Source organism: Pipistrellus hanaki (genome assembly GCF_964339955.1).
Source record: "Pipistrellus hanaki genome assembly, chromosome: 12".
In the NCBI taxonomy this organism is placed as follows: Eukaryota; Metazoa; Chordata; class Mammalia; order Chiroptera; family Vespertilionidae; genus Pipistrellus; species Pipistrellus hanaki.
Window position 1 is genome coordinate 15381111 of NC_140514.1, and position 25129 is coordinate 15406239.

Sequence of the window (25129 nt, forward strand, 5' to 3'; positions counted from 1 at the left end):
AGCCAACATTTAAACAACGCTATACTAGTCACATGTTTGAAAAACGTTTGCCCGTGTTTTGTACGTATGCTTAGTATGTATATAAAGTAATTAGTAACCATTTTCTTAGGTGCAGAAATAGAATGTTGGGGAGTAGCTATAGTTTTAAGACATATTAATCATGTTCTGTTAACCTTGATTGTTTTGTTCTAATTTAAGAAAGCACATTCTAACCTGGCTGGGAGTTGTATACTCTCCAGAGACCTGAGGGTCAACCTTGAAATTCAGTCTATTCTCATTTATCATGGAAAGATGAACAACTTGGTTGCCCAAACAATGGAGTCTCACCCCAGCTGGCATTGCCTACTTCCCCATGCTAGTAACACCCATACCGCATGCCTATTCTTACTCCTTCTGCCCACTTCCCCATGTAACCTTTGTGTACCCCAATATAAGCAGCTGGCTTATGGGGGGGTGCAGAGCAGATTTTCATAGAAGACCTGCTGTCTCCTATACTGCCAGCAATATTGGAATAAACGCTCATATATAATTCAACCCTGACTCTGCTTACTTGACTCAAGGAGTGACAGGCAGCCTGGGCCCACTGACTGTCTGGTTTCAACTAGAGTGTCTAATTTTTTTTAAATCATAATTAAAGGTCAAAATTTCTTCCTGAAATTATTATGAATATGCAGGAAATATTTCATCAGTGTTTCAAGACTTAAAAGAATGATGGAAAAAGTAAATAGAAATATTTTAAAATTTTTCACTGCAAGCAAAGGGAATCAAATGTTTACTCAACAGACTCCATGTTGAGTGCCTCCACTTCTCCATCCCATTCTGATTGACATGGGACAATGTGGACAAAAGATCTGAGGTAAATAGTGGGAGGAAAATGGCGATAGAGAACATAGTTTGCCACTGCTGGCCTGATTTAGAAGCTACACTGTTGCATTCAGACTCTCAGCAGGAGCCTACTTAACCGAGTATTATCCTGTTCTAATCAAAATCAACTTTCACTTGCATGGTTCTCTACAGTCAAAGAGGCTTTTCCACGTAATAGATAACACTACACCTGAACGTCCGCAGAATGACGGAGTTCCCAACTGACATCATGCCTGAATTCAAGTCTTCAGACCTGAGGACATGGAACCAAGATAAATCCCCAAGGTAGAGGTGGGGAACACCCGGCCCTCGGGCCAAATTAAGGCCCTGGCAAGACATTAGGGATGAGTTAATTAAATGTTTGACCAAACAGCCGAAACCGGTTTGTCTCAGTGGTCTGCAGACTGAAAGGTCCCAGGTTCGATTTCGGTCGGGGGCATGTACGTTGGTTGCGGGTACATCCCCGGTAGATGGTGTGCAAGAGGCAGCTGGTCGATGTTTCTCTCTCATCGACGTTTCTAGCTCTCTATCTCCCTTCCTTCCTCTCTGTAAAAAATCAATAAAAATATATTTTTTTTAAAAAAATTAAGCAGCATTTCCCATTAAAATTAGCATGCAGTTGTTAAAAAAAAAAAAAAAAAAAAAAAAAAAAAAAAAAAAAAAAAAAAAAAAAAAACTACTAAGATAAATGTTTGACCAAATATAGTAGGCTAATTTTTAAGTAAATTTTGTACGGCCAGTAAATGAATGATGTTATAAATACCCAAGTGACCCTTGGCAGAAAAAAGGTGGCTCCTGGTAAGGGCTACTGATGACAAGGTGGGAAAGTCCTGTCCTCCTCCACTTCACAAAAGTCTGCACCCAGACACACACACATGATGTAGCCGGCAGGACAGACAAACTGGAAAACCCCACATTTCAAGTCCACCATCTACTGCAAAATACAAAAGTTGTAAGAAGTCCAAATCAGAAGAATAGCTAATCACACAAATAGCTAATTCGACACCCACGGTACAATGCTCTTAATTCAAATGTTAGCTGAATGAGTCTCATTCAGCAGCTTCCCAGAATTTGACTTAGTTCTAAAAGAGGGTTCTTAATTGATGGTATTTTGATATGAAAAGCTCCTCTTTTAAATTCTGACATTTTAACACTAAATCTCTACTTCAAGAAACCAGTTAGAAGTATGGAAAGAATATAAAAACTAAATACAAGAGTTCAGTTTGCCTAAACGGGTTTTTTACATTTAATGATTAGCTGATGAGCAAGTATAACAAGAAAGATTAAGGTAAGATTACAAAAGACAGCAAGCAGCAACCCTGCAGAACACTGTTTATTTAGCCTTACACACCTGAGTACTTTTTAAGGCCACTTATCACTTGGTATAAACAAAGACATTTGAAACCTTCTTGGGAATCAATGGAGAAAGAATGATTCAAACCTTCCACATGCAGAAAAAAACAAGCAAAATATTAGATTTTAAAGGTGTTAACTAGACTAGGTTGTTTGGTAATACATGCAAAATATATTTTTAGTTTTCACTAGAATGATGCTTTGCTCTATAACACCTAACTGGGAGGATATTCCGCAGTGAAGGCCCACTGTGACTTCTTTGGCTCCACAATCTGCTGGGCCAGACTAAGCCAGTGCCTTGGAGAAATGCTTAAGGACCACAGCTTGAGTTTGAGAGAATCTTTCCAAGGCAGAATCTCAGAACCTTATCAAGTTAAGCAGACAAGGGTCTATTTTTTGTCAAAACAACAGTCCTTCAAATATGTGAAGACAGCTTTCCCTGTCACACCTACATCTCTCTACCCGGCTTAACATCCCATGTTCCTTTGCTGCTCCTCTTTGCCATGATTTCACTCTCCTTCATCAGAAGGTGTAGTTACCTAGACTAGAGGCTGAAAGGGCCAAATAATAAATATTGTAGGCTTTGCAGGCCGTGTGGTCTCTGTAACAGACACTCAACATTGCTGCTAACGCAGGAAAACAGTCACAGAAAATGAGCAGGGCTGTATTCAAATAAAACTTTATTCACAAAACAGGTAGCCTAAGAGTTTTATTTTGAAACCTGGGCTCTAGAGTCTAGACAATCCAATTTGTTGTTAAACCAACACAAAGGTGTGATCTGGGGCAAAAGGAGCATTTCAAGTGGTGCACTGAATAGAACAAGAACGTGGCTATAATGCTCTTCTTCCTCAATAACTTATTCCTCTTGATGCTCAACATTATTAACTTCCTGTGGCAACAAAATCATACTACAGACTTACGTACAACTTTCAGTCATCTAAACCCCTCAAGTCATTTCTGAAAAAGACTGCTAAGCCACCTTTCTCTATACTAATATGAATTTGACTATTGGAACCTCAGTGTAAACTCTGCATTTACTATTTTAACATTTCATCTTGATAGAGAAACTCAACTCATCTTTCTATCCCTCCAGATCTCTTCAGATTCAGGCTATTGCCCAAGGTAATAATAGCTATGCCTCCCCAAACTCTCAGCATATCTGTCATGCTGGTAATGCCTTCACTAAAGTCTTTGTAAATATGATGATCAAGGTAAAACTTCTAAACATTTCCCTCAAAATTGCTATTACTACATTTAATAATTTTTATTTGGGTATACAATTCTATACTGTCATCTACAGCAATTACTCTACCTGGCCTACAAGAAAGGATACTCATAAAGTCTTAGTGAAATCCAAAATTACCTTCGATAGCATTTTGTCAAATATTAGTAAGTTTCAAAACATTTTTTACTTCAATACAAGGAAATAAAACAGAGTCCATTCTTCACTCATTCATACATTTATTCACTAAGTCAACAAATATTTTTAATTGAATGCCTGTAATTTTTGCCAGGCACTGCTCTAGGTCACTGGGAAGAGAATGATGAGCAAGATCAAAATGTTTCCTATGTTTATCGAGTCTACAGTCTAGTGTGAAATAGACGGTAAGCAGGAAAACAAGTAATAATCACAAGTTGTGATAAAACTCTGAAGGAAATAAAGAGGGTGTTGTACATGAAGATAATGGGGCAGGAAGTGTGCCTAACCAGAGTAGTCAGAGAAAGCTTCTCTAAGGAGAGGAGACTGAAGCTGAGTCCTAGAAGATGAAGAGACAGGTAAAGAATGCATGAGACATGCCATGGCCAGTGTGGCTTAGTTGGTTGGGCGTCATCCTGTGCCCACAAAGGTTGCTGGTTCGATTCCACGTCAGGGCACATATCAGGGTTGCAGCTCAGTTAGGGGATGTGCAGGAGGCAGCTGATCGATGTTGCACTCTCACATGGATGTTTCTCTCTCCCTTTCCCTTCCTTTCTCTCTAAAAATCAATAAGCTATTCTTAAAAAAAAAAAAAAAAAAAAAGTGAGAGAGAGAGAGAGAGAGAGAGAGAGAGAGAGAGAATGTATACGACATAATAATGAGTAAAAGAAGCAAGGCACTATAGACTCACTTTACATGAAATTCAAAACAGATAAAATTAATTTATGAAAAAATAAATCATAGAAGTAGTTTGGTGACAGGGACTAAATGGGGGCCTTCTGAAATACTAGCAATAATTCTGTATCTTGAACAGGGTGGTGATTACATGGTAAATACATGTATACAAATTCATTAAATTATACACTCAAGATCTGTGCATTTCTCTATAACTTATACCTAAAAGAAAAAAGAGAGAACATTTAAAATATACAAAAGTAAGTTTACAGTTGTTCATATAGAAAATAATACAATAATTAATAAGTAATACAAAAATAAACTGTGTTTCACATACTTACAACTGGTCACTTACTTTTGCCCACCCCTAAGTGGCAGAGTGTGTGTGTTGGAGGAGGGGAGTCCCAAAATACCTTCCAAGCAGAGAGAAGTAAGGAAGAACGATTTGAAGTGAGATTGGAGATGGGGGCAGACACCATTTAGCAGGACTATAGTGAGTTGAATTTTATCTAAGGCCAATGCATGTCCTTACTTATGTCTTTAAAGGATGATTAGTGTATAAAATGGATTGGAAGGGGGCAAAAGTACAAATGAAATCAGTTAAGACAATGTTATATATAGTACATAAGGCGAGAAACAACTATGGATTAAAATCGGAACAGTACAATGACTTCTAAAATACTTCCAAAATATGCTGTGAAGTGCCCACTTTTGTGATGGGCATTAGAAATGTGAGTCTCCTTTTTAAGAAGGAATTGACTCTAATGGAAGAAAAACTGTGGAACCAACCCTTGAACCTAAAAATGTTTCTTTTATACAGGTAGTACTATACTTTAAATCCCTTCTGTGTACTGATAAGAAAACTGGTATGAACTGAGTCACCTTTGCACTACTGTCCCAAGTAATGCTCAACTATCTATAATAGCATTATTTCCTTTGCTTTGACTGTCTTCTAATCAATATGAAAATAGAACTCTTACTCTCAAATGGTTTTTATTTATTTTTTTTTTATAAAATATATTTTATTGATATTTTACAGAGAGGAAAGGAGAGAGATAGAGAGCTAGAAACGTTGATGAGAAACATCGATCAGCTGCCTCTTGCACACCTCCTACCGGGGATGTGCCCATAACCAATGTACATGCCCTTGACCGGAATCGAACCTGGGACCTCTCAATCCGCAGACCGACGCTCTACCACTGAGCCAAACCGGTTTCGGCTCAAATGGTTTTTAATACATGGCCTATCTTTACCCATCTGAAATATAAACTTTTACCTGTAAAACATGTTTTAGTCAACTGTGGAAATCCATAAAAGATAGCTTGAGTATAAGCTAATAATATTTCATAAGCTGCACTTGAGAGGTACTAAGCAAACTCAAAATGACATTTCTGATTTTTAAAAATTACTTCCAAAACTCTTGAGTGCAAAATTATCCATGTTGTTAGGAGTAAAAAGCAAGATGGTTCGCAGCTAAGTTCATACCAATTTTCCAGACATCTCTAAAATGAAATAAATACATTATCAACCTCTCTTAAGAACTCAGGAGAGAGAAATGTCAAGTGTCAACGCTCTCTCTCTTTTTTGCCCCTGCACAATGAAGCGCAGTGTCTGGTAAGGTACAAATAAAGTACTGAGGTCAGTCCCTTTCTGAAAGGTCTCATGACTCAACCATGTGTAGGTTTTATGTCTTTACAAGGGCAGAATCTATTGTGGCCAACACTTGCTCTATTGCTACTGGCTGGAGCAAATCTCTTGCAATGGCATTCCAACCCTCCAGGCCAGTCACTTAAGGCCAAAACATAAAACAAGGGCTCCCAATTTATTAAAAATTACTATTCACTCCACAATTATTAAGAGCTGCCTTTCACATATAATGTGGGATTCACTGGGCGCTGACATATAGAGACAGTTAAGAGAAGAGAAAGCTTCCCAACCTGATTCTTTCTGCTTCTGGCCCACAAAAGCCTGAGCTCCAGAAACAGTTTTGAATGTTTGAATGAATAAATGCATGAACTACTCTGCATGTCTATTTAAAATAGTAGTAGCACAGAATTAATCTTCAGTGATGAGAAGTGTTTCTCCCTTTACCAAATCTATTTTCCCCCAGAAACTGGACCACAACAATTTTTCACTTCACAAGGGGAAGTTCCTCTTATTCTTCCTATTAATAATACCATGCTTACATTTGTATCATGTTTCATAGTTTCCAAAGGACAATTATATCTGTCCTCTTATTTGACATTTGAAGAGAGATAATGTAGATTATTTCTATTTTACAGATGGAGAGATATAAAGTTCAAAGAGTAACAGATAAAGAGATATAAAGTTCAGAGAATAACACAGCTAATAAACAGGAAGATCTAAACTGTAAGTCCTGAGTCAACTCGGAACATTCCTGTGAAATTGCTCACTGTTTTAAACCAGATTACCCTTTCCTGGCTCAACTACAATTGTGGGCTACCAAGATCCAATATACTGAAATCATTATTCCCATAATATCCTTCAATATATATTTTTCTGTCTTTCAATTTGTGGCAGATGCATGTTAAGGTAATTCCCAATGAGTTAAGCCCCTATATCATCCCCTCCCCTTCACGGTTCATTCTCCTCGAGGGCAGAACCTGTGACTTGCTTCTAATAGACAGAATATAGCAAAGATGATGGATGTCACTGCCTTGATTAGGATACATTACATGGCCAAGGTAAAGAGATATTACTTTCATGATACATCTATATATATAAACGCCTAAGCGACCAGCCAACTGGCTGGTAGCTATGAACGCACTGACCACCAGGGGCAGATGCTCAACGCAGGAACTACCACACTGCGGTGACTGGGCAGCTATGGTTCTCGGATGAGGCACCTGGAACCAGAGAGAAGGGAGCCCAGTTCCCAGGCACGTCACCCAAGAACCACCCTCTCACAATCCAGGACCCTTTGGAGGATATTGGAGAGCTGGTTTCGACCTGATCCCTGGAGGCCAGGCTGAGGGACTCCACCAGTGCACAAATCCGTGCACCGGGCCTCTAGTTTCATATATAAGACTCCATCTTAGCCGTGTAGAGAAGAGTCCACAGCTGACCTTGAAGAAGCAAACAGCAATGATGTAAACTGCCGTTTGTTGTACCTTCTCATCTCTTATTAGAGATTATAAAGTAAGTCTAGCAAGCAAACCTACTTGTCTTCATGACTTGTTTGTTCTTGGTGAGGGTAATGTGGGAAGGAAGAGCAGGCAGTCCCTAGCAGTCAAGAGCCTCAGCCCTATAATTGGAAAGAACTGAATTCTGCCAACAACCACATGAACCTGGAGGAGGAACCCCAAGATCTAGATGAGAACACAGTCCTGCTGACACCTTAACTGCAGAGGAGCCACCTAACCAATGCCCAAACTCCTGACCCACAGGAACTGAGAGATAATAAATGCATGTTGTTTTATGCCACCAAGTCTGTGCTAATTTGTTACCCAGCTACAGAAAGCTAATACACAACTCGGAAAGCACTTACTGCATTCTCTTTTCTAATAAAAGATATCCTGGGGTTCCCAGCCACAAAAATTAAGACTACCTAATGCTTAAAAACTTATGAACATCAAATACTTTCTTATTCCTCTACATTCATTTCTTGGTTTTATTAACTGGTCTTCTGACTGCAATACAACTGAATACTTCTTTGATGAGATGGTTCTCAAAATGTAGTCACCAAACTGAATGCAAATTCTTAGGCCCTACACCAGACATACAGAATAGGATACTCTGGGGGTGGAGCCCCAGCAATCTGTCTTCCAACAAACCAGACAGGTGATCCGGATGCACTCTCAAGCTTAAGGACTACTGGTGACAACAGACACTAAAGACACTCCCGCCACTCCTCAGCAGAAGGATAAGCCACAGCAGCTTAAACCTCCTTTTGATGACTTTAAATACCGCATTGCCAAGTGAGAGAAGTAGAATAAAATTCAGCTATTACTCACTAATGCTTACTAAATGCCAGGCATTGTGCTGGGAACACTCTACTATGATGTAAAAACTTCAACTCTAAAAAATAAAAAAGGGGACAGAAATAAGTTTCTTAAATTACTAATAAGAGACTTTAATAAAATTACACCCACAGGAAGCATGAATCAGTGGGCAATGAGATCGCATGTTACTGATTATGGTCACTTATATCTGCTAAGATGTCAGGGAGAAGATGGTGGTGAGATAAAGACTGGAGAAGAGCAACAACAATGAGACAAGAACAAACAAGTCACGAAGACAAGCAGGTTTGTTTGCTAGACTTACTTTATAATCTCTAACAGGAGACGAGAAGATACAACAAAAGGAGGACGAGTTCAGTGAAGGAACTTGAAATCTTTGAAGAATTTGAATATTAGACTTAAACATGTGGATGGTACTGCAGATTCTTAAAAAGGAGAGTGGTATTTGAGAAAATTTACTTATTATGCCTGTTGAACTATTATACACGGACAAACAGAGGAAGAAATCTGAAGTCAAAGATATCTGTGGGCCCTGACTGGTTTGGCTCAGTGGATAGAGTGCCTGCCTGTGGACTCAAGGGTCCCAGGTTCAATTCTGGTCAAGAGCGTGTACCTTGGTTGCAGGCACATCCTCAGTAGGGGATGTGCAGGAGGCAGCTGAATTGATGTTTCTCTCATCGATGTTTCTCTTTATCCCTCTCCCTTCCTCTGAAAAAAATCAATAAAATATATATATATATATTTTTAAAAGATATCTGTGGGACCCAAACTAGACAGACACTCCTCAGTTACTCTTCCCATCTGTCCATTAAGTTGCCACCCTTAACTTCCTTTCCTAAAATATACTTTCACTTGGTGTTACTTCCTGGGGTGTGAGAATGTGTCTATCTATATGCTATGTCCGCAAGCAGGGAGGCCCAAGTGTCAAGTGTTTGTTTTCTTTTAATAAATTTTTATTGTTCATATTATTACAAATGTTCCTTTTTCCCCCCTCCATTGCTCTCCTCCACCAGGTTACCACCCCACCCTCTGCCCTTTCCCCATGCCCCATTGTCCTCATCCATAGGTGCACAGTTTATGTTCAGTCTCTTCCCATATTCCCCTCTCCCCTTGTCCCCAAGAGTCGTCAGTTCAATCCCCTTCCATACCTCTGATTCTATTATATTCAACAGTTAATATTGTTCATCAGATTTTTTTTTTAATTTCCTTGGTTTTTAGATTCACTTGTTGACAGTTACATATTTGTTGTTCATAATTTTTATCTTTATTTACTTTCTCTTCAACAATTCATATAATTCTGGTTTGGTGGTGATGAACTCCTTTAGCTTTTTTTTTTATTAGTGAAGCTCTTTATTTGGCCTTCAATTCTGAGTGATAGCTTTGCTGGGTAGATTATCTTTGGCTGTAGGTTCTTACTATTAATCACCATGAATATTTCTTGCCATTCCCGTCTGGCCTGCATGGTTTCTGTTGAGAAATCAGCTGCCAATCGTATAGGTGCTCCTTTATAGTTAATTACCTGCTTTGCTCTTGCTGCTTTTAATATTCTTTGTCTTTTGCTCTTGGAATTTTAATTATGATTTGTCTTGGTGTGGTCCTCTTTGGATTCCTTTTGTTTGGAATTCTGTGCGCTTCCTGGACTTGTAAGTCTAATTCTTTCACCAGGTGGGGGAAGTTTTCTGTCACTATTTCTTTCAGTATGTTTTCGATATCTTGCTCTCTCTCATCTTCTGGGACCCCCATAATTCTGATGTTGGTTCGCTTGAAGTTGTCCCAGAGGTTTCTTACATTATCTTCAATTTTCTGGATTCTCTTGCCTTCTTGCTTCTGCGGAGGAGTGTCTTCTGGCTCTTTATGTTCCAAATCTTTGACTTGATTCTTGCGATCTTCCATTCTGTTTTTAGGACTCTGTATAATAATTTTTATTTCAGACAATGTATTCTTTATTTCTTGTTGATCCCTTATCATTTCTTGTTGATTCCTTATTAATTCTAGTTGATCCCTTTTCATATCTTCATAGGTCTTATCGACCTTTTCTAGGAAATTCTTGAAAAACCTTATAAGCGTAGATTTGAACTCTATATCCAGTCGCTTTTTGTCCTCCATTTCTTTCGTTTGTGATCTATTTCGATGTCTCAGCATTTTCGCAGCTTCCCTGATGGGGTGGGGTTTCAGGTTGGAGCCTACAGCCTTGGCTTCCGTCAGCCCCATCCTATGTGGTTCCTGGGTCTCAGCAATCCCCAGGGTCCTTCAGTACTCGTTGCAAGCACCTCTGAGAAAAAGGTGCCCTTGATTTTCGCCTGCTACCAAACAGTTTAGTCTCTCCCCATATGAGCCCGGAACTGGGGTTCAGTTCAGTTGGAAGTGGAGTTGGAGGTGGCGTTCAGAGCAGTCCGGAACTTTTGTCTCCTTCCCACCAGGGCAATCCCGCGGCACAGCCAACCATCCCTTCTCTGTGCCCAATGTGCGCGCCTCCGGGACCTCCTTTCGCCACTCCCCCGGGATTCCGCCTTACAGCCCAGCTCCCTATGGATGAGCCTGGGTCCCCGGGGTCTGGCCAAGAACTGGGGTTCAGAGCAGTCAGAACTGGGGCCCAGCACAGTTGGAGCTTTTATCTCCTTCCCGCTAGGGAACGCCAGCCAGGCACTCAGCCGCCTCTCCGGCTCCGTCCTCTCCATGTGCTGCGTATCTCCATACCTTAGGCTTTTACAGCTCCTCCGCTCTTCCTTCTGGTTTTCTCCTTGCTTCTCGTTGTAGAATTTCCAGTCAGTCGACTTTCCTGTAGTTCTGGGTAATGTCCATTTTATATTTTAGTTGAATTTTATTAAAATTGTTGTGTGCAGCTGCGCGTGCAGCCATCTTGGATTCTCAAAAGTTGCTTCTCTCAAGTGTTATTTTTTATTTACTGAACACTGTGTCGAGCACTATGTGCCAGGCAATTATAAACATTAAGTCATTCCATTTTGATAATGACCCTGAGGTAGATACGACCCCTTTCACAGATAAGGAAACCTGGTTTACAGAGACTATTACCTGCTCAAGATCACAGAGCTACTAATACCTGAGTTCTTTCTAACTTTAGTCACAAAGCTAATTATTTAATCAAAAGCCTTTTATTCAATCACAGCTGACAGCAAATGAGAAGTTCTCAACACTCAACTAAATGTAAGACATGCAAGCCCACTTGCCCCTACTAATTTAAAACTGGGGGAAGAGAAATCAAACTCAATTCTGTCACTGTATGTCTTCCGAATCTGCAAACATTAGACACAAATTCAATAAAGTTCTTTACCTCATGTTGATGTATCTGATACAAAATACCCAGTAACTACAAGGCAGGATTTATATTTCATTTTTAGATTTAAGAGGAAGCGTAGCATGAAGACCATGGACTCAGGACCCAGAATGCCTCGGTTCAAATTTCAATTGTGGGAACTTTAAGCAAGTGACTTAAACTCTCTGTGTCTCAGTAAAATAGGGAAAATAATTCCACCTCACAAAGCACTTGTGGGTAACTAAATGAGATAACAGATGTAAAGCATATAATAAATGCTATATAAATGTTTGCTGTCATTATTATTATTCAATATTTATGATCATATTACTCTTGCCATTGCAACTTTCCTTCACTGAGCCTTCCTTCACTTGGCTCAGCCTGTCCCTCACAAACCCACCACTTACTTGTGCCTCTCACTTACTGTGGTCTTCCTGGTCCCTGTGCCTTAGTTCCCATCAGTCTAACTGGAACATCTTTCCCAACCTCCACATTCTTTTTCAGCAAAGACGCTCTTATAACATTTAAGTACTATAGCAGTTAGAGAAACAGGCCAATGCCAGTGAACTGATATTTCAGAAAGTAGTAAAACAACCAATTCAAGATGTTTCCTCCAAACAGCACCTAAAAATGTAGTAACCTTTTCCCTACCATTTAGTCTCTCTCCCTCTCTCTCTGCAGAAGTGTCCCATCCATCCTTCTTTCGCTCCTTCTGAAAGACTCTTCTGTCTCTACCAACTGCAAAAATAATTATAGGAGACATTTGTAAATCTATATCTAGGACCACAAAAAGGCTTTTCAAGCCTTACTAATGTACTTACACATGGGAGAGGCCACTTCCTCAAATCTATTCAAATCAACCAAGGCACAACTAACGAATTAACTATAGCATATGCCATAAAGAACATATGATATCATAGTCAGCCTGCAATCATAGTAAGTGAAAATTCAAAGGATCAAGGATTTCTCATTTTTCTACTGTGGCTAAGAGCAGGAAGAAAGTGTCCTAATCTTTTAAATCATTACAGAAATATTCCTATTAAGGAAAGCAACTTATCCACAAATGGTATTCCTTTAGAGCATGAAGGTGTGTTTTGTCTTAACTCCAAGTCAACAAACTATACCTTCAAGTGGCCCTAAGAGAAGTGCCCCATGCAAAAGATTAGTTATCCTGCCAGATTCAGCATCATTTATCATTTAAATTGTTGCTTCTGTAAGGATCAAACTCTCACTGGGCTATTAAGAGAATTAAATTTTTTGACTCAACTATGTTAGGTGCTATTGTTACCAAGGACACCTTTACAGAGTTAATGCTTTATAAAATCTTCACCTCAGTGACTGCCACCTCTATCCAAGTCATCCCACCTGAACCTGAGTCATCCCAGACTTCTCCCCATTATTCATCCTCTGTCCCCGACACCACCACCTCCAACTAGTCAGTTACCACATTCTGTCAGCTTAAAATCTTAAATCAAGAATCACAAACTCAAACGTCCATAGGTTTCAGGCAGGTAAACTGAACTAAAGACCTGCATGAACATGCAGATTGGCAGGGCAATGAAAACTGGAGAACAAATACCCTTCTTAAAGAAGAGGAGCACTCATCAGCTTCAGGGGATTCTTGACAAGAAGTTCAAAAAGTTCAAGGCCAATGTTGTCCAATAGTCTGGCTTACCAAAAGAAATGGAGATGTGGGCCAATTAGCCATACTTACTGGGCAAATGCAGGGGATAGGTAAGCCAGCTGTGACCTCCATCTTTAGAATCCCCAACACTCTCTTTTGCTCCCCACTGTTCAGTTTCTTACCTAGTTTTATTCAGGGGGATCCTAAGAGGTCTGTCTCCAGGTCACCCTTACCTCCACTCCACCTCCACACATTCATTTTTTTATAAGCTGCCAAGGTGAGTTTCCTAATATTAAAATCTGATCCTGTTCAAAATTCTGAAGTGGCTCCCTAAAACCTACAGCACTACAATATACCCAAGAATCACCTGAGGTATTTAAGGTGCAGATAATGGCAATCTATCTCATCTGAATTTCCCAGAGTGAACCTAGGAATCTGCTATTAAAAACATTTTCCGCCCTAACTGGTTTGGCTCAGTGGATAGAGCATCGGCCTGCAGACTGAAGGGTCCCAGGTTCGATTCCGGTCAAGGGCATGTACCTTGGTTTGGAGCACATCCCCAGTAGAGTGTGTGGGAGGCAGCTGAATCGATGTTTTTCTCATTGATGTTTCTAACTCTCTATCCCTCTCCCTCTCCATTCCTCTCTGCAAAAAAGTCAATAAAATATATATTTTTAAAAAAAACATTTTCCCACTCTAGCCATGTGGCTCAATGCCCAGTAGAGAGCCTGCAGAGGGCAGCTGATCGATGTTTCTCTCTCTTACACTCCTTTCCTCTCTAAAATCAATAAAAACATATTTAAAAACTTTTTTTATCCCACGGGATTCTGACGCCAATAGTCCTTGGACCATAAAAACACTGATTACAGGACAAAATCCAGAAGACCTTGACATCAAATCCTCCTCCTCTGACAGTGTCCGCCTCCCTCTCAGTCTCCTCTCCTGCCACTTCATCACTAAGCCTCTCTCATGGTTCCCAGAAAACACTCGCAGGCCTCTAGCCCTCGCACTCCATTGCTGCCTTGCACTGCAAAGCCTGGTCTCCCCTCTTTACCTGGCATTACCAGGGCTACTCAGCCTTCATCTTCCTAGGCTGAGCTCAACGTTCCGCTCCTTCCCTTCTCGGAAGCCTTCCTCAGCTCCATCCCTCACTCTCAGCTCCATTCCTTCTCCTCTCCCATAGCAGCCTGAACTTACCTAACTTATTGATTATTTATCACTATTTACTTGTGATATGCCACCAAACTAGGTCCTTTAAGGCAGAATTTTCACCTAGCTTAATGTTAGCCTCCAAAAATGCACTGCCTGACAGACTGAGCCCTCAATAAATGCTTATTAAATTTAAAAACATATTAAATTGTATGAACCAGTAAGAGTGAAGACCAGATTCTAGTTCTTTAGCGTTACCATTGAGATGCAGTCTCTCTTTACAATCTTAATTATAATAATAATTAATTCACAATAGTCACGATTCCTATAATCAGGTTTTATTATTGATATCCAAATTAATTAACTACAATAGCAGCAGAACCAACTCATTACATTATATTCCTAAGACTAAACAAGATATTTCACAGAACAGTACTTCCTCTGAAGCAAAATGATACAACGTGAAGGAAAACAAACGATACAATTTGAAACGAGCTGCTACACTATCCATTAAAACTATGTCTTCCCTAGGTCAGTTCAGGTAAATCACAATAGAAGTTCCTCCCTTAGGTAAACCGGAAAACCCTTCAACTACAATCCCTGTCTGAAGAATAGGTAGAAGAGAAGACTGAAAGCATCATGTGGGTAAAACCCCTCAACATAATTGTCTGTAGGAGCATTTGTAAGTAACAGAGAACAATGATGGGTTATAGGCAGTTAGACAAGAGCAGAGCAAGGACCACTGGCAAGGTACAGAAACTCCCCAGGGCACAAAGCCCTGGGTGCCTAGCAAGGGGCAAATGGGGAAAACAAGAACCTCCCACCCCAGGGTAACCTCTCTGCCCCTAGGGCAGTGGTTGGCAAATTTCAGCTCTCGAGCCACATGCAGCTCTGTTGACTAATGAGTTTGCCGACCACTGCCCTAGTCTATCACTCCCTGGTCATGTGGTCTAGACCCCCTGACTTCTCCTCCATAAAGAAGGAGAATATACTCGGCTTCAGTTGTTTTTCAGCTCCAGGCCCAGAAAAGCAGCAAAACCAGACAAGTTGCACAATGGCTGCCTCTGAACCAGATGTATTAACTGATGACTCTCTGGTCTGTGAGGACCAATCAGTGGAGACTATGACCCTGAAAGCACACACTTGGAAAGCTGATGAATATTCTATTGAGACCTCCCCTGACACCTCCCTTAAGACTTCCATCAGCGAAAGAGAGAAATAAGCTCAAGATGAAGGACCCTGGAGCAGGCTCTCTGCTACTTTTCCCCAGGGTGGGGAACATCAGATCCCAGGGCCCGCGGGCCACATAAGCTCCAGAAATCATTGGGTCTGGCCCTGCGAGGCATTGGGGGTGAGTTAATTACATGTTTGACCAAATACAGCAGGCTAGTTTTTAGGTTGATAATGTTGTAGGGCCAATGAATGATGTTATAAATATCCAAATGGCCCTTGGCAGAAAAAAAGGTTCCCCACCTGTTATGCCCTTCCTTGTTTCACTGCCCTAAGCATATTTTTTGCGGCAGCCAATAAATTCTGGCTTGCTTTGCTGCACTTTGTCTTCGGACTGAAATCTTTCCTTCAAGAAGGCAAGAACTGAGGTCTCCTCATCTCCCCAGGAACACCCTGACATTTTACACATTCAAAATACAAAAGTCTCCTTCCGACATCCAGGAGATGCACAGCTCCCTTTTACCGCCTTCCGCAATGGCTCTATTCTTTTACACTCCCATTCCTTCAATAAATAAGTGGAGAGCCCAGTCTGTTCATGTGCTAGACCTTGGTCATGTTGAAGGAGACCCTGCCCTCCCAGAGCGCATATCCTAACAGAGAAGGCAGACACTAATTATTTAACTGCTTAACAAATCTGTGGTAACACAGCAGAGAACACAGGGTTAAGAGAGTATCTGACACCGAGCCCATCCATGCTTTCTTCTGTACTGAAAATGAATTGTCTTCCAGCCCCAGATTCCAGAAACCCAATGACCGCTCAGCGTGTGCACACCTCTCGGCAGTTATTCTGAGTAACTGCCAGGTTTCCAGCTGCAGCTCTCAGATGTACCTCCAGAGAAGATACATTAAACTAGCTTAAAAGTAATTTTTCCACTAGCTGCTTTTATAGTATCCATTTTTCTCTACATCTCTTTGCTCTGATATACAGGGTCACATCAGGGAATAAAATCTCTTTTGAGTATTTTAAGTCTTGACCCATTTATGGGTAAAGCTGTTTTCGTTCAGCAAGCACTCATAAATGACTTACTATCAAAGACCACACAATGGGAACGTGTGATCTTCAGGAATTAAAGATCTCTAGGTGTGATTCACATTCCAGTAATGACCACACATGTCTCCTTGGGACACCCTTGGATTCATACTTTTTAAAATGAACATAGTACTGTCCTAGCCAGTTTGGCTCAGTGGGTAGCAAACTACATTTTAGTAAACATTGGATGCTTGCTTAATTGACCTTTGTTTTCCAGGATGACAGGAAATCTGCTGTCAGACTCCGGAAGTGACTCAGATAAGGGAAGGGGAGAAATAGGACCAGAGGAGCACACTAAATTTTTCTGTAAGTGAGGACCCTACTTAGTGGAAAATATCAATCTAGAGAAGACTGCTTATAAGAGAAGAGAGTTCCTGTACAGACATTGCTGCAAGTGAGACAGCTCTCCTATGGGCACTGACCGAGAAAGATAGATCCTGGTAAAGAAGAAAAAGTTTCATAGGTCAATATTTACAATGAAAAACAGATAACAGAAAGGGAGTACAGCTTAAAGGAAACAGGAGGTTACCGGGTTAATAACACCCATTAATGAAAACTGGAAAGCCCTGGCCTGGGTTACCACGGCTCTGGAACTTCTTTTTACTTAAAATTGTAAGACAAGTCAGCAGCACCGAAGTTCAAATGGCAATGGCACTATATTGCTTGAAGACCGAGGAACATACCATGTGACCTTCTGAGGTCCCTGACAGTATTCCCAATTCCAGTTAGACACAATCCACTGTGACTTTTTCAATTATTCATTCATTCCACAAAGGTTTACTGGGTGTCCAGTAAGCACTGTGGCACGGTGCCCAGGTCATGGTGGTCCCTAAGACAAGTCTACCTACTTGTCTTACATTCTACCAGGGAGATACACCAAAGAGCTAATTCCCTACAGAAGCAGTGTACCGAGCACAGTTAAGGGGAAAGCAATAATTAGGGAATGCTTCTCTGAAGAATTAACATTTAAGATATGAAGATGAGCATAAATAGGGCAGGAAGCTACATTCCTGGCAGACATAACAACATTAAAGACCTGGGGGAAAGGTGTGTGGGGAGAAAGAAAGGGGGCAGGGAGCCTCTACTAAGGCTGGGAGGGGCCATGAGTGGCATGATGTGAAGCTGGACATACACTACTCAGAGCCATGGAGCTCATGTTATGGATTTTTGGACTTCATTCCAAAAGCAATGGGAAGACAGTGAAGGATTTTAAGCAAAGAAATGCTATGACTAAATTCCTTTAAAAAAAAAAAAAAAAAAAAAAAAAAAGGCCACTATGAAACAGAAAAAGAATTGGAAGGATAAAGTGAATATAGGTGGTCAACAAAATAAAGTAGTATTGGATTATAACCCAAAGTATAAATTAAATACCATGAACTCCCACTGATATGACTGAATAAATAAATATGCATAGGGAAGACAAATCCTCCAAGCACAATTCCAAATAGTTTTCTCTGCCCTCAAGGGGTAGAACATAACTCTCCGTTGCTGGAGAGTGTGGGCTGTGCACAGAAACGCCCTTCCAAAGACAGTCACTTTAGGAGGAGAAACCTAACAAACACTGCCTAAGCCAGGCGATCAGCGTCAGTATCAACGGGGATAAGTCATGTTGGTAGCACTTTTTAAACTTATTTATTTTAGAGAGAGGGAAGGAGGAAGTGAGGGAGGGGGTTGGAAGAGAGGGGGAGGAGAAGGAAAAAGGGGGAAGGGAGGGGAGGGAGGGAAGAAGAGGGAGGGGGGGAGAAAGAGAGAGAGAGAGAGAGAGAGAGAGAGAGAGAGAGAGAGAGAGAGAGAGAGAGAGGCAGGCATGGACTTGTTGTTCCACTTGATTCTTATAGTTTGTGCCCGGACAGGGGATTGAACCCACAACCTTGACATATCTGGACAACACCCTAAATGAACTATCCAGCCGAGGCTAACAGCATATCCTCTTCATAAGATACAATGAGCCATCCTCCCAAAAACTCATAACCCTCATCTAATCATGAGAAAAACATCAGGCAAGTCCCAACTGAGGGAGATTCTACAAAACACCTGACCAGAGCTTCTCAAAAACTAGCAAGGTTGTGAAAAACAAAAAGTCTGAGAAATTGTGTATAGCCGAGAGGAGCCTGAGGAGGCATGATGCTTAAATGTAATGTGGTGTCCTGGATGAGATCCTGGGACACACACACACACACACACAAAGGGCATTAGGTTAAAAAACTAAGGCAATCTGAATAAAGTGTGGGCTTCAGTTAATAATGTATAAATATTGGTTTATTAATTGTGACAAATGTACCATACCAACAACGTAAAATGTTAGTAATAAGGAAAACTGGGTGTAGAATATACAGAAACTCTGTACTATCTTCACAATTTTTCTGAAAAAATCTATAGTAAAATATTCTAAAATAAAAACATTACTACTAAACAAATAAACAAACACATAAAGTGTTTGTGGGGAGGGTGGTAATGAAACTAGTCTTCCAGGTTAGGCTAAAAAAAAAAAAATGAAAGAATATCTGGTGATTCACCGGCTAGTGGGTGGGGTAGAGGAACAGGGATGAAAGGTTATTGCCAGATTTCACGCCTGGACATCGTGACGGACAGAGGAGCTATTCGCTGGGAAAGGAGCAATGACCATGAACCAGATGTGGAGGGGAAACTAAGCATCTACTCGAGGCCCACTAGGTGCCAGGAGCTTTTCAAATTCTTACAATCATTCTGCACAGCAGGCACATCATTTGGCCCAAAGCCAAATCAATGGATTGCCGTGGATCTGGGTACCAGGTTCGGTTTCGGGTGTACAGGTTACTCTTTCCACCCAGTTCCTTCCGGGGTGCCTTTTCTCCCTCTGCAGCCCAGGCGCCACCAGCCTCTGCAGCCCGGCCTCAGCCGTCCCTCCCTCCCTCCCTCTCTCCCTCCCTCCCCGGGCCTATCTGCTCAAGGATCATCTCCATCTCTGAAGTTGTATCCCAGCAAAGGCGGGGAGAAACGTCATTAAAATGAAGACCATCAAGAACCTTAGATCCCATCCCTTCTCGGGGGGAGGCGCTAGGAAATAATGATGATGAAGTAACGAAGCGAAGAGGATTCTCTGGTTCTCCCCTCGCCGAGCGGTCCCCGAAGGCGAGGGCGATCCGGGAGGGTGCCGGAGTCGGGGCGGCGAGCCTAGGGTGGCCCCTCGCACGCCGAACCCAAGGCCCCAGGACTCCACGGGACCACCCCCCCCGCCCCCCGCCCCGGAGAAACGCCGGCCAGCCCGCCCTGGGCCACGCGGCACAAGGTGACACGGACCGCGCCGGTCCTCCGCCGCCCGGGAGAGGCCGGGACCCGGAGGCACAGGGGTGCCCGCGGGGCCCGCCGCGCTACCTTGTACTTGTCAAAGCCAGCCAGCTGCTCCGCGCTCACGTACTCGTAACCAGCCATGGCGACCCGGACACCGAGCGGCCACTCTCCCCAACGCAGCAGCGCGAAAGCACCAGCCCCGGCGAGGCAGGGATGGGGCGAGCAGGGCTGGGAATATTGGTAAAAGGAGAGCCGAGCTCCGCCCACCACGCATGCGTATCCGCCCCGGCCACTCTGCCACCTCCCGGCGCGCAAGCGCAGTCCTCACGTCTCTCCCCGCCCACCGAGGGGAAGGCGGCCAGCCGGCTCACGCGGTCCGCCCCTCACACCGGGGAGGTCCAATCAGCGTGAAGAGCGTAACACTAAGCCCCGCCTTCCAGATCTCCTCATCACTTCATTGGCTAGCGTCAAAATTGGTGAGTGGAGGCGAGAAGAGAGGTGAAAGGTCACTTCCGAAGGGACTTTGCCCCTCGCCCGTGGCTAAGGGCAGCGATGGTGGTCCCCAGCCGCTGCCTTTTTAGTCTTGCGGATGGATGGAATGCATGTGAGCTTGTTCAGCAGTATCTCAGGGAAGAGGGTTTTGTTCCCTCAAGTCGTAAAAGAGCAGAAGTAAAACCAGAAAAAGGATGGTGCCTGGCGTGCTTGCAGCTCCTGGCATTTGGGAGGGGGTTGGAGAGGAAAGGGATGACTTGACATAGAGAAGCTGGTGACAGGCTTCTTGCAGACGGTAAAGGGGCGTGAAAGCACTGGAGGCAAAGCCCGCAGGTCAGCGTTCTGAACCTTGGACCTCCTCAGAAAGGTAATGTCTCCCATCCAGAAAGAAAGCACTGCTGAGTCTCTAGGGCTCCTCCAGAACGCTTGAAAGAAGTGTGTTTGCATCACTGGAGCCAGTGAATTATAGAAAGAAAACTGGATCGATGGCTAGTGCACCAATCTCATAACACTGAAGATAGCAATACAATCACAATTCAGGTGACCTAACCCAGGATTATTACAGGTATGCCTCACTTTTCAATGGAAAGGCCTACAATAATCCAGCAGGTCCTCAAATAATACCGTTTTTATTCATTGTGCTTAATTATAACTGGACAGAAAAGGCCGACACTCGATAGTGGATACACTGAACCTAATCAGCTAACAAACAAACAGGCAATTTTTAAGACCCCATCTCTTGTATAAGTGCTTTAAATGTTATATGTGCTAGAAGTAAAACTTTTCTTTTAGAAATGAAGGCCTAAACGTACATTAGAAGAGGTAATTATCTCATGAAAGAAGACACCGTTGTGGCTGGGGTCCTGGCAGCCACGCCAATGCTGGCACTGCCCCAGTTCTGAGGAGGAATTGCCCACAAAAGGTGACCAAAAAGACAGGGGAGGAGCTGGGAGAGAATGACAGGGAACTACATGAGCATGGGGTCTGGCAGAGATGTTCCCAGAGAGAGCCAGGTTCAAGGCCAGAGCTACTTTTGACTTCTCCTTCCTTGTGGCTTAAAAAATGCACAGCCTGCCCGCTGGTGTTGCTCAGTAATTGAGCGTTGACCTGTGAACCATAAGGTCACGGTTTAGGTCACGGTTTGATTCCCAGTCAGGGCACATGCCGGGGTTGCAGGCTCAGTCCCCAGTGTGGGGCCTGCAGGAGGCAGCCAATCAGTGATTCTCTCATCATTGTTTCTCTCTCTCCCTCCTTTCCTCTCTGAAATTAATAAATATATATATATTTTTTTTTTAATTTTATTATTTTTTTTTAATGCACAGTTTTCAGAAGACACCTCCCGCCCCCTCAGTCTCTCTTTACAGGGTAGAAACTATTGCCATTGGGAGAATCTTACCCCAACCATTAACAGTTTGGTTTTTTCTTTAATGGAGATGTTGGGGAGGGACATGCACATGATGTGAAACTGAGCAAACGCAGGACAGCTTTGGGTAAAGCAGCCAGGGTGCATGCCCGTGTGTGCTGGCGAGGACGAGGGGCCCACAGCAGTGTCAACCACAAGGTGGGACTGTGGGGAACTGGGCAGGAGCTCATTTCCTCTCTGCCTTTTGGCTGTTAGACCTGTGTATGTGCTAAAAGTGGCTAAATAAAAACAATAGAAAAAATAATCACTCACTTTTTTGTTTATAAATATCAAAATGACTCAAACTAGGAAAAAAGAAGGTATCTAAACAGTATGATATACATATTATAATATAATAGACATATTGTATATTGTATCCAGAGTTATCTTTTATTTGTTTATTTATTTTAATTTTAAATAAATCTTTATTGTTCATAATATTACAAATGTCCCTCATTTTTTTCCCCTCCATTGCTCCCCTCCACCAGGTTCTCACCCCACCCTCTGCCCTTTCCACACCCCCCATTGATCTCATCTATAGGTGCACAGTTTATGTTCAGTCCAGAAAGTTATCTTTTAATAGGAAGAAACATAAGGATGAATCAGTGCTCTCCTAACAGTCAACACCAAAACAGGGTCTCTGTTCCCTCTGTTCTTTGCCATCATCATCATTATCCACTTTAACTATAATATATAGAAAGCAATACACTTGTATCCATAAAGCACCACTAGGATTAACAGATGTTATTCTTTTGCCATTGTGCTTCAGAGTCGTTTTTTTAATGCTTCAGCTAAAGTTCCAGCTCTTCGCCCTCCTTTCCCTTTTGTCCCCCAACTTAACATTGTCTTGTAGTTGTTGTTGATTGTTCTTTTCATATTTTTTACTTTTATTACATATGTTCATATCCCGATGCAATATAGTATTATCTTGTGCTTGTGCTTATGCTTGTGTGTGTGCTTAAATAGTATCCCACTGTTCCTAAACTCTTGCAACATTTTTTACAGTTAACATTGTTCTAGGTTGATCCATGTCGATACATATAGATCTAGTTCTTTCATTTTATGTTAATTTCTGGGTGGTTTAAAGTATGGTAGTTCATTGTAAAACTCTCTACAGTGTGTTTATCCATTCTACTGCTGATGAACAGTAATGTCATTTCCAATTCTTGGACCACTCTTTAATAAATTTCCTTTCTAAAAATTTTTTAAAATTCACACTCTCTCAAGAAAAAACAATCTGAGGAACTAAATTCAAGGGGGTGGGGGAAAACTTTCTTGAATGTTTCTTTTGTGTGTTTGAGAACAACATGAAAAGTTGTGCTCGTTTCATTTTTAAAAATAAGGACAGGGAACATAACACCTTTTAAGTAACAGTCAGAAGGAAAGTACGTATGTAAATTGGTTTGTTTTATGACCAGAAAGTGAGCCAGCCCTGCGTTTCTCAGTTACACATTTTTCAATTGTTCTTTTTTTTTTTTCAACAAGCCTGCATTGCTGTGATAACTTAAAATCAACGCCATTTTTTTTTTATAAGTTGTTTATTTGCTTGGTTTTATATATTTTTTTAAATATATTTTATTGATTTTTTTACAGAGAGGAAGGGAGAGAGATAAAGAGCTAGAAACGTCAATGAGAGAGAAACATCGACCAGCTGCCTCTTGCACACCCCCTACCGGGGATGTGCCCGCAACCAATGTACATGCCCTTGACTGGAATCGAACCTGGGACCTTTCAGTCCTCAGACCGACGCTCTACCACTGAGCCAAACCGGTTTCGGCTGGTTTTATATTTTTAATGTAGATATTCTGTGTTGCCCAAATTCACTGGGATCTTAATTGAATGCAAACTCCTCTTTGGGCAGATTTATTCTTTAGTTCTGAAATAAAGGTCCAAACTAATTCTATCCCAGAGTTAAAGAGAGAGGATGGTATCCACACTCATTTTTATTATGTCATCAATTCACTTCCTGTTGGCAATTGTAACTCATCAAATGACTTCTAGCTATCTCATCACACCAGTTAGATTTGAGGAGGCTGGATTTTATCCTGAGTGTAAAGGATATTTTAAAAAGGAATAACATGAGTGTCCTAAGAATACTTGAGAATATTCTTAGCTCTTCTATAATGCATTTAGAGAAGTGTTTTTCAAAAGCATGTACTAACTACGTAATGATGATTATATGAATGCTACCCAGTTGGAATAAAAGAACAGGCCAGCATGGCTCAGTGGTTGAGCCTCAATCTATGAACAAGGAGGTCATGACTTGATTCCTGTTAGGGCACATCCCCAGGTGGTGACTTGATCCCCAGTAGGGGACATGTCTCCAGCAGATGATGGATGGTTCTCATCATTGATGTTTCTCCTTCTCTGTCTCCCTCTGAAATCAATAAAATATATTTTTTAAAACGTTTTGTATGAAAAATCATAAAACCACATTAATGAATGATCAGAAACAATTGTTTAGCTTTTAGCAAATGTCATCTTTAATGTCAACAGCTCACAACTTATTACCAGGTGGGAACGTCTGAAATATCTAATCATAGAAATAGTTTGCAAAGTTCCACTTTGGAGGGATGCCCATGTAGTCAAGCACTGTATGGCCCAGGAACACATCTCCTAGAGCCCATGTCTTAGGTTGCTGAGCTGGACAAAGAGCCCTAACCACTCCTCTGATTCTTATGGTCTTACGTTAAAGGTGAGCCCAGAGTGAGACCATTTCTTTTTTCAAAACTAAAGCTGAATTCAACTTAGAATAGAATGTGGCCAGTAAAAATAGGGTAGTTTGTAGTAATCACTGCTTTTGGCAGAAACATACCAGTTCAAAAATCATTTGTCATCACAAGGTTTCATGAAAGTTCATTCCAATATCCGCATATTTTCAAAAGGTCCAGAGTTTCTGCAGCTGAAGGGTTTCATCACTGTTTCTGTGGAGCGTTGAGCTGAATGGACTTTGAAATGGAATGTCCGCTGTTGCAAAGAATTATCTCAAGCTCGCCATATTTCACAGCTAAGTTTCTAGATGAAAAAGACTATGACATGCTGGCTAGCGGTTAAGGACATTGCCACAGACTAGAGAAGGGACAACTTCATAAGCTTTCATTCTACCATGATGGGGACAAAATAGAATGTCACCATGTTCCAGAGTTTACAGGACACAGACATTCTGTCATCATTTTGCTGAATGAGCAGCGCCATTTGATAAGGACTTCATCTGCTCATCAAGGGCAGAAAGAATACTGCGCATGCTGCTTTGACTAGAGTATTAGTAAATTGAGAGAAGAGTTCAGGAGGATGAGCCCATGGAGTTTTATAAACTCTCAAGATCATCTCCCAGTTGTGCATGCATGGATCTGACCGTAAAGAGCATAC

At 41.7% G+C, this 25129-nt stretch overlaps 1 protein-coding gene across 1 annotated transcript in view; it reads right to left on the reverse strand.

Annotated features, from left to right (window-relative positions):
- Positions 1–20156, reverse strand: part of SELENOI (selenoprotein I) — a 43162-nt gene extending 23006 nt beyond the window's left edge. The window contains exon 1 of the mRNA XM_084900211.1: positions 19951–20156. Within this exon, the coding sequence (XP_084756337.1) occupies positions 19951–20007 (57 nt within the window). The 5' untranslated portion in view covers positions 20008–20156. The remainder of the gene's footprint in view (positions 1–19950) is intronic.
- Positions 20157–25129: the final 4973 nt, after the last annotated feature.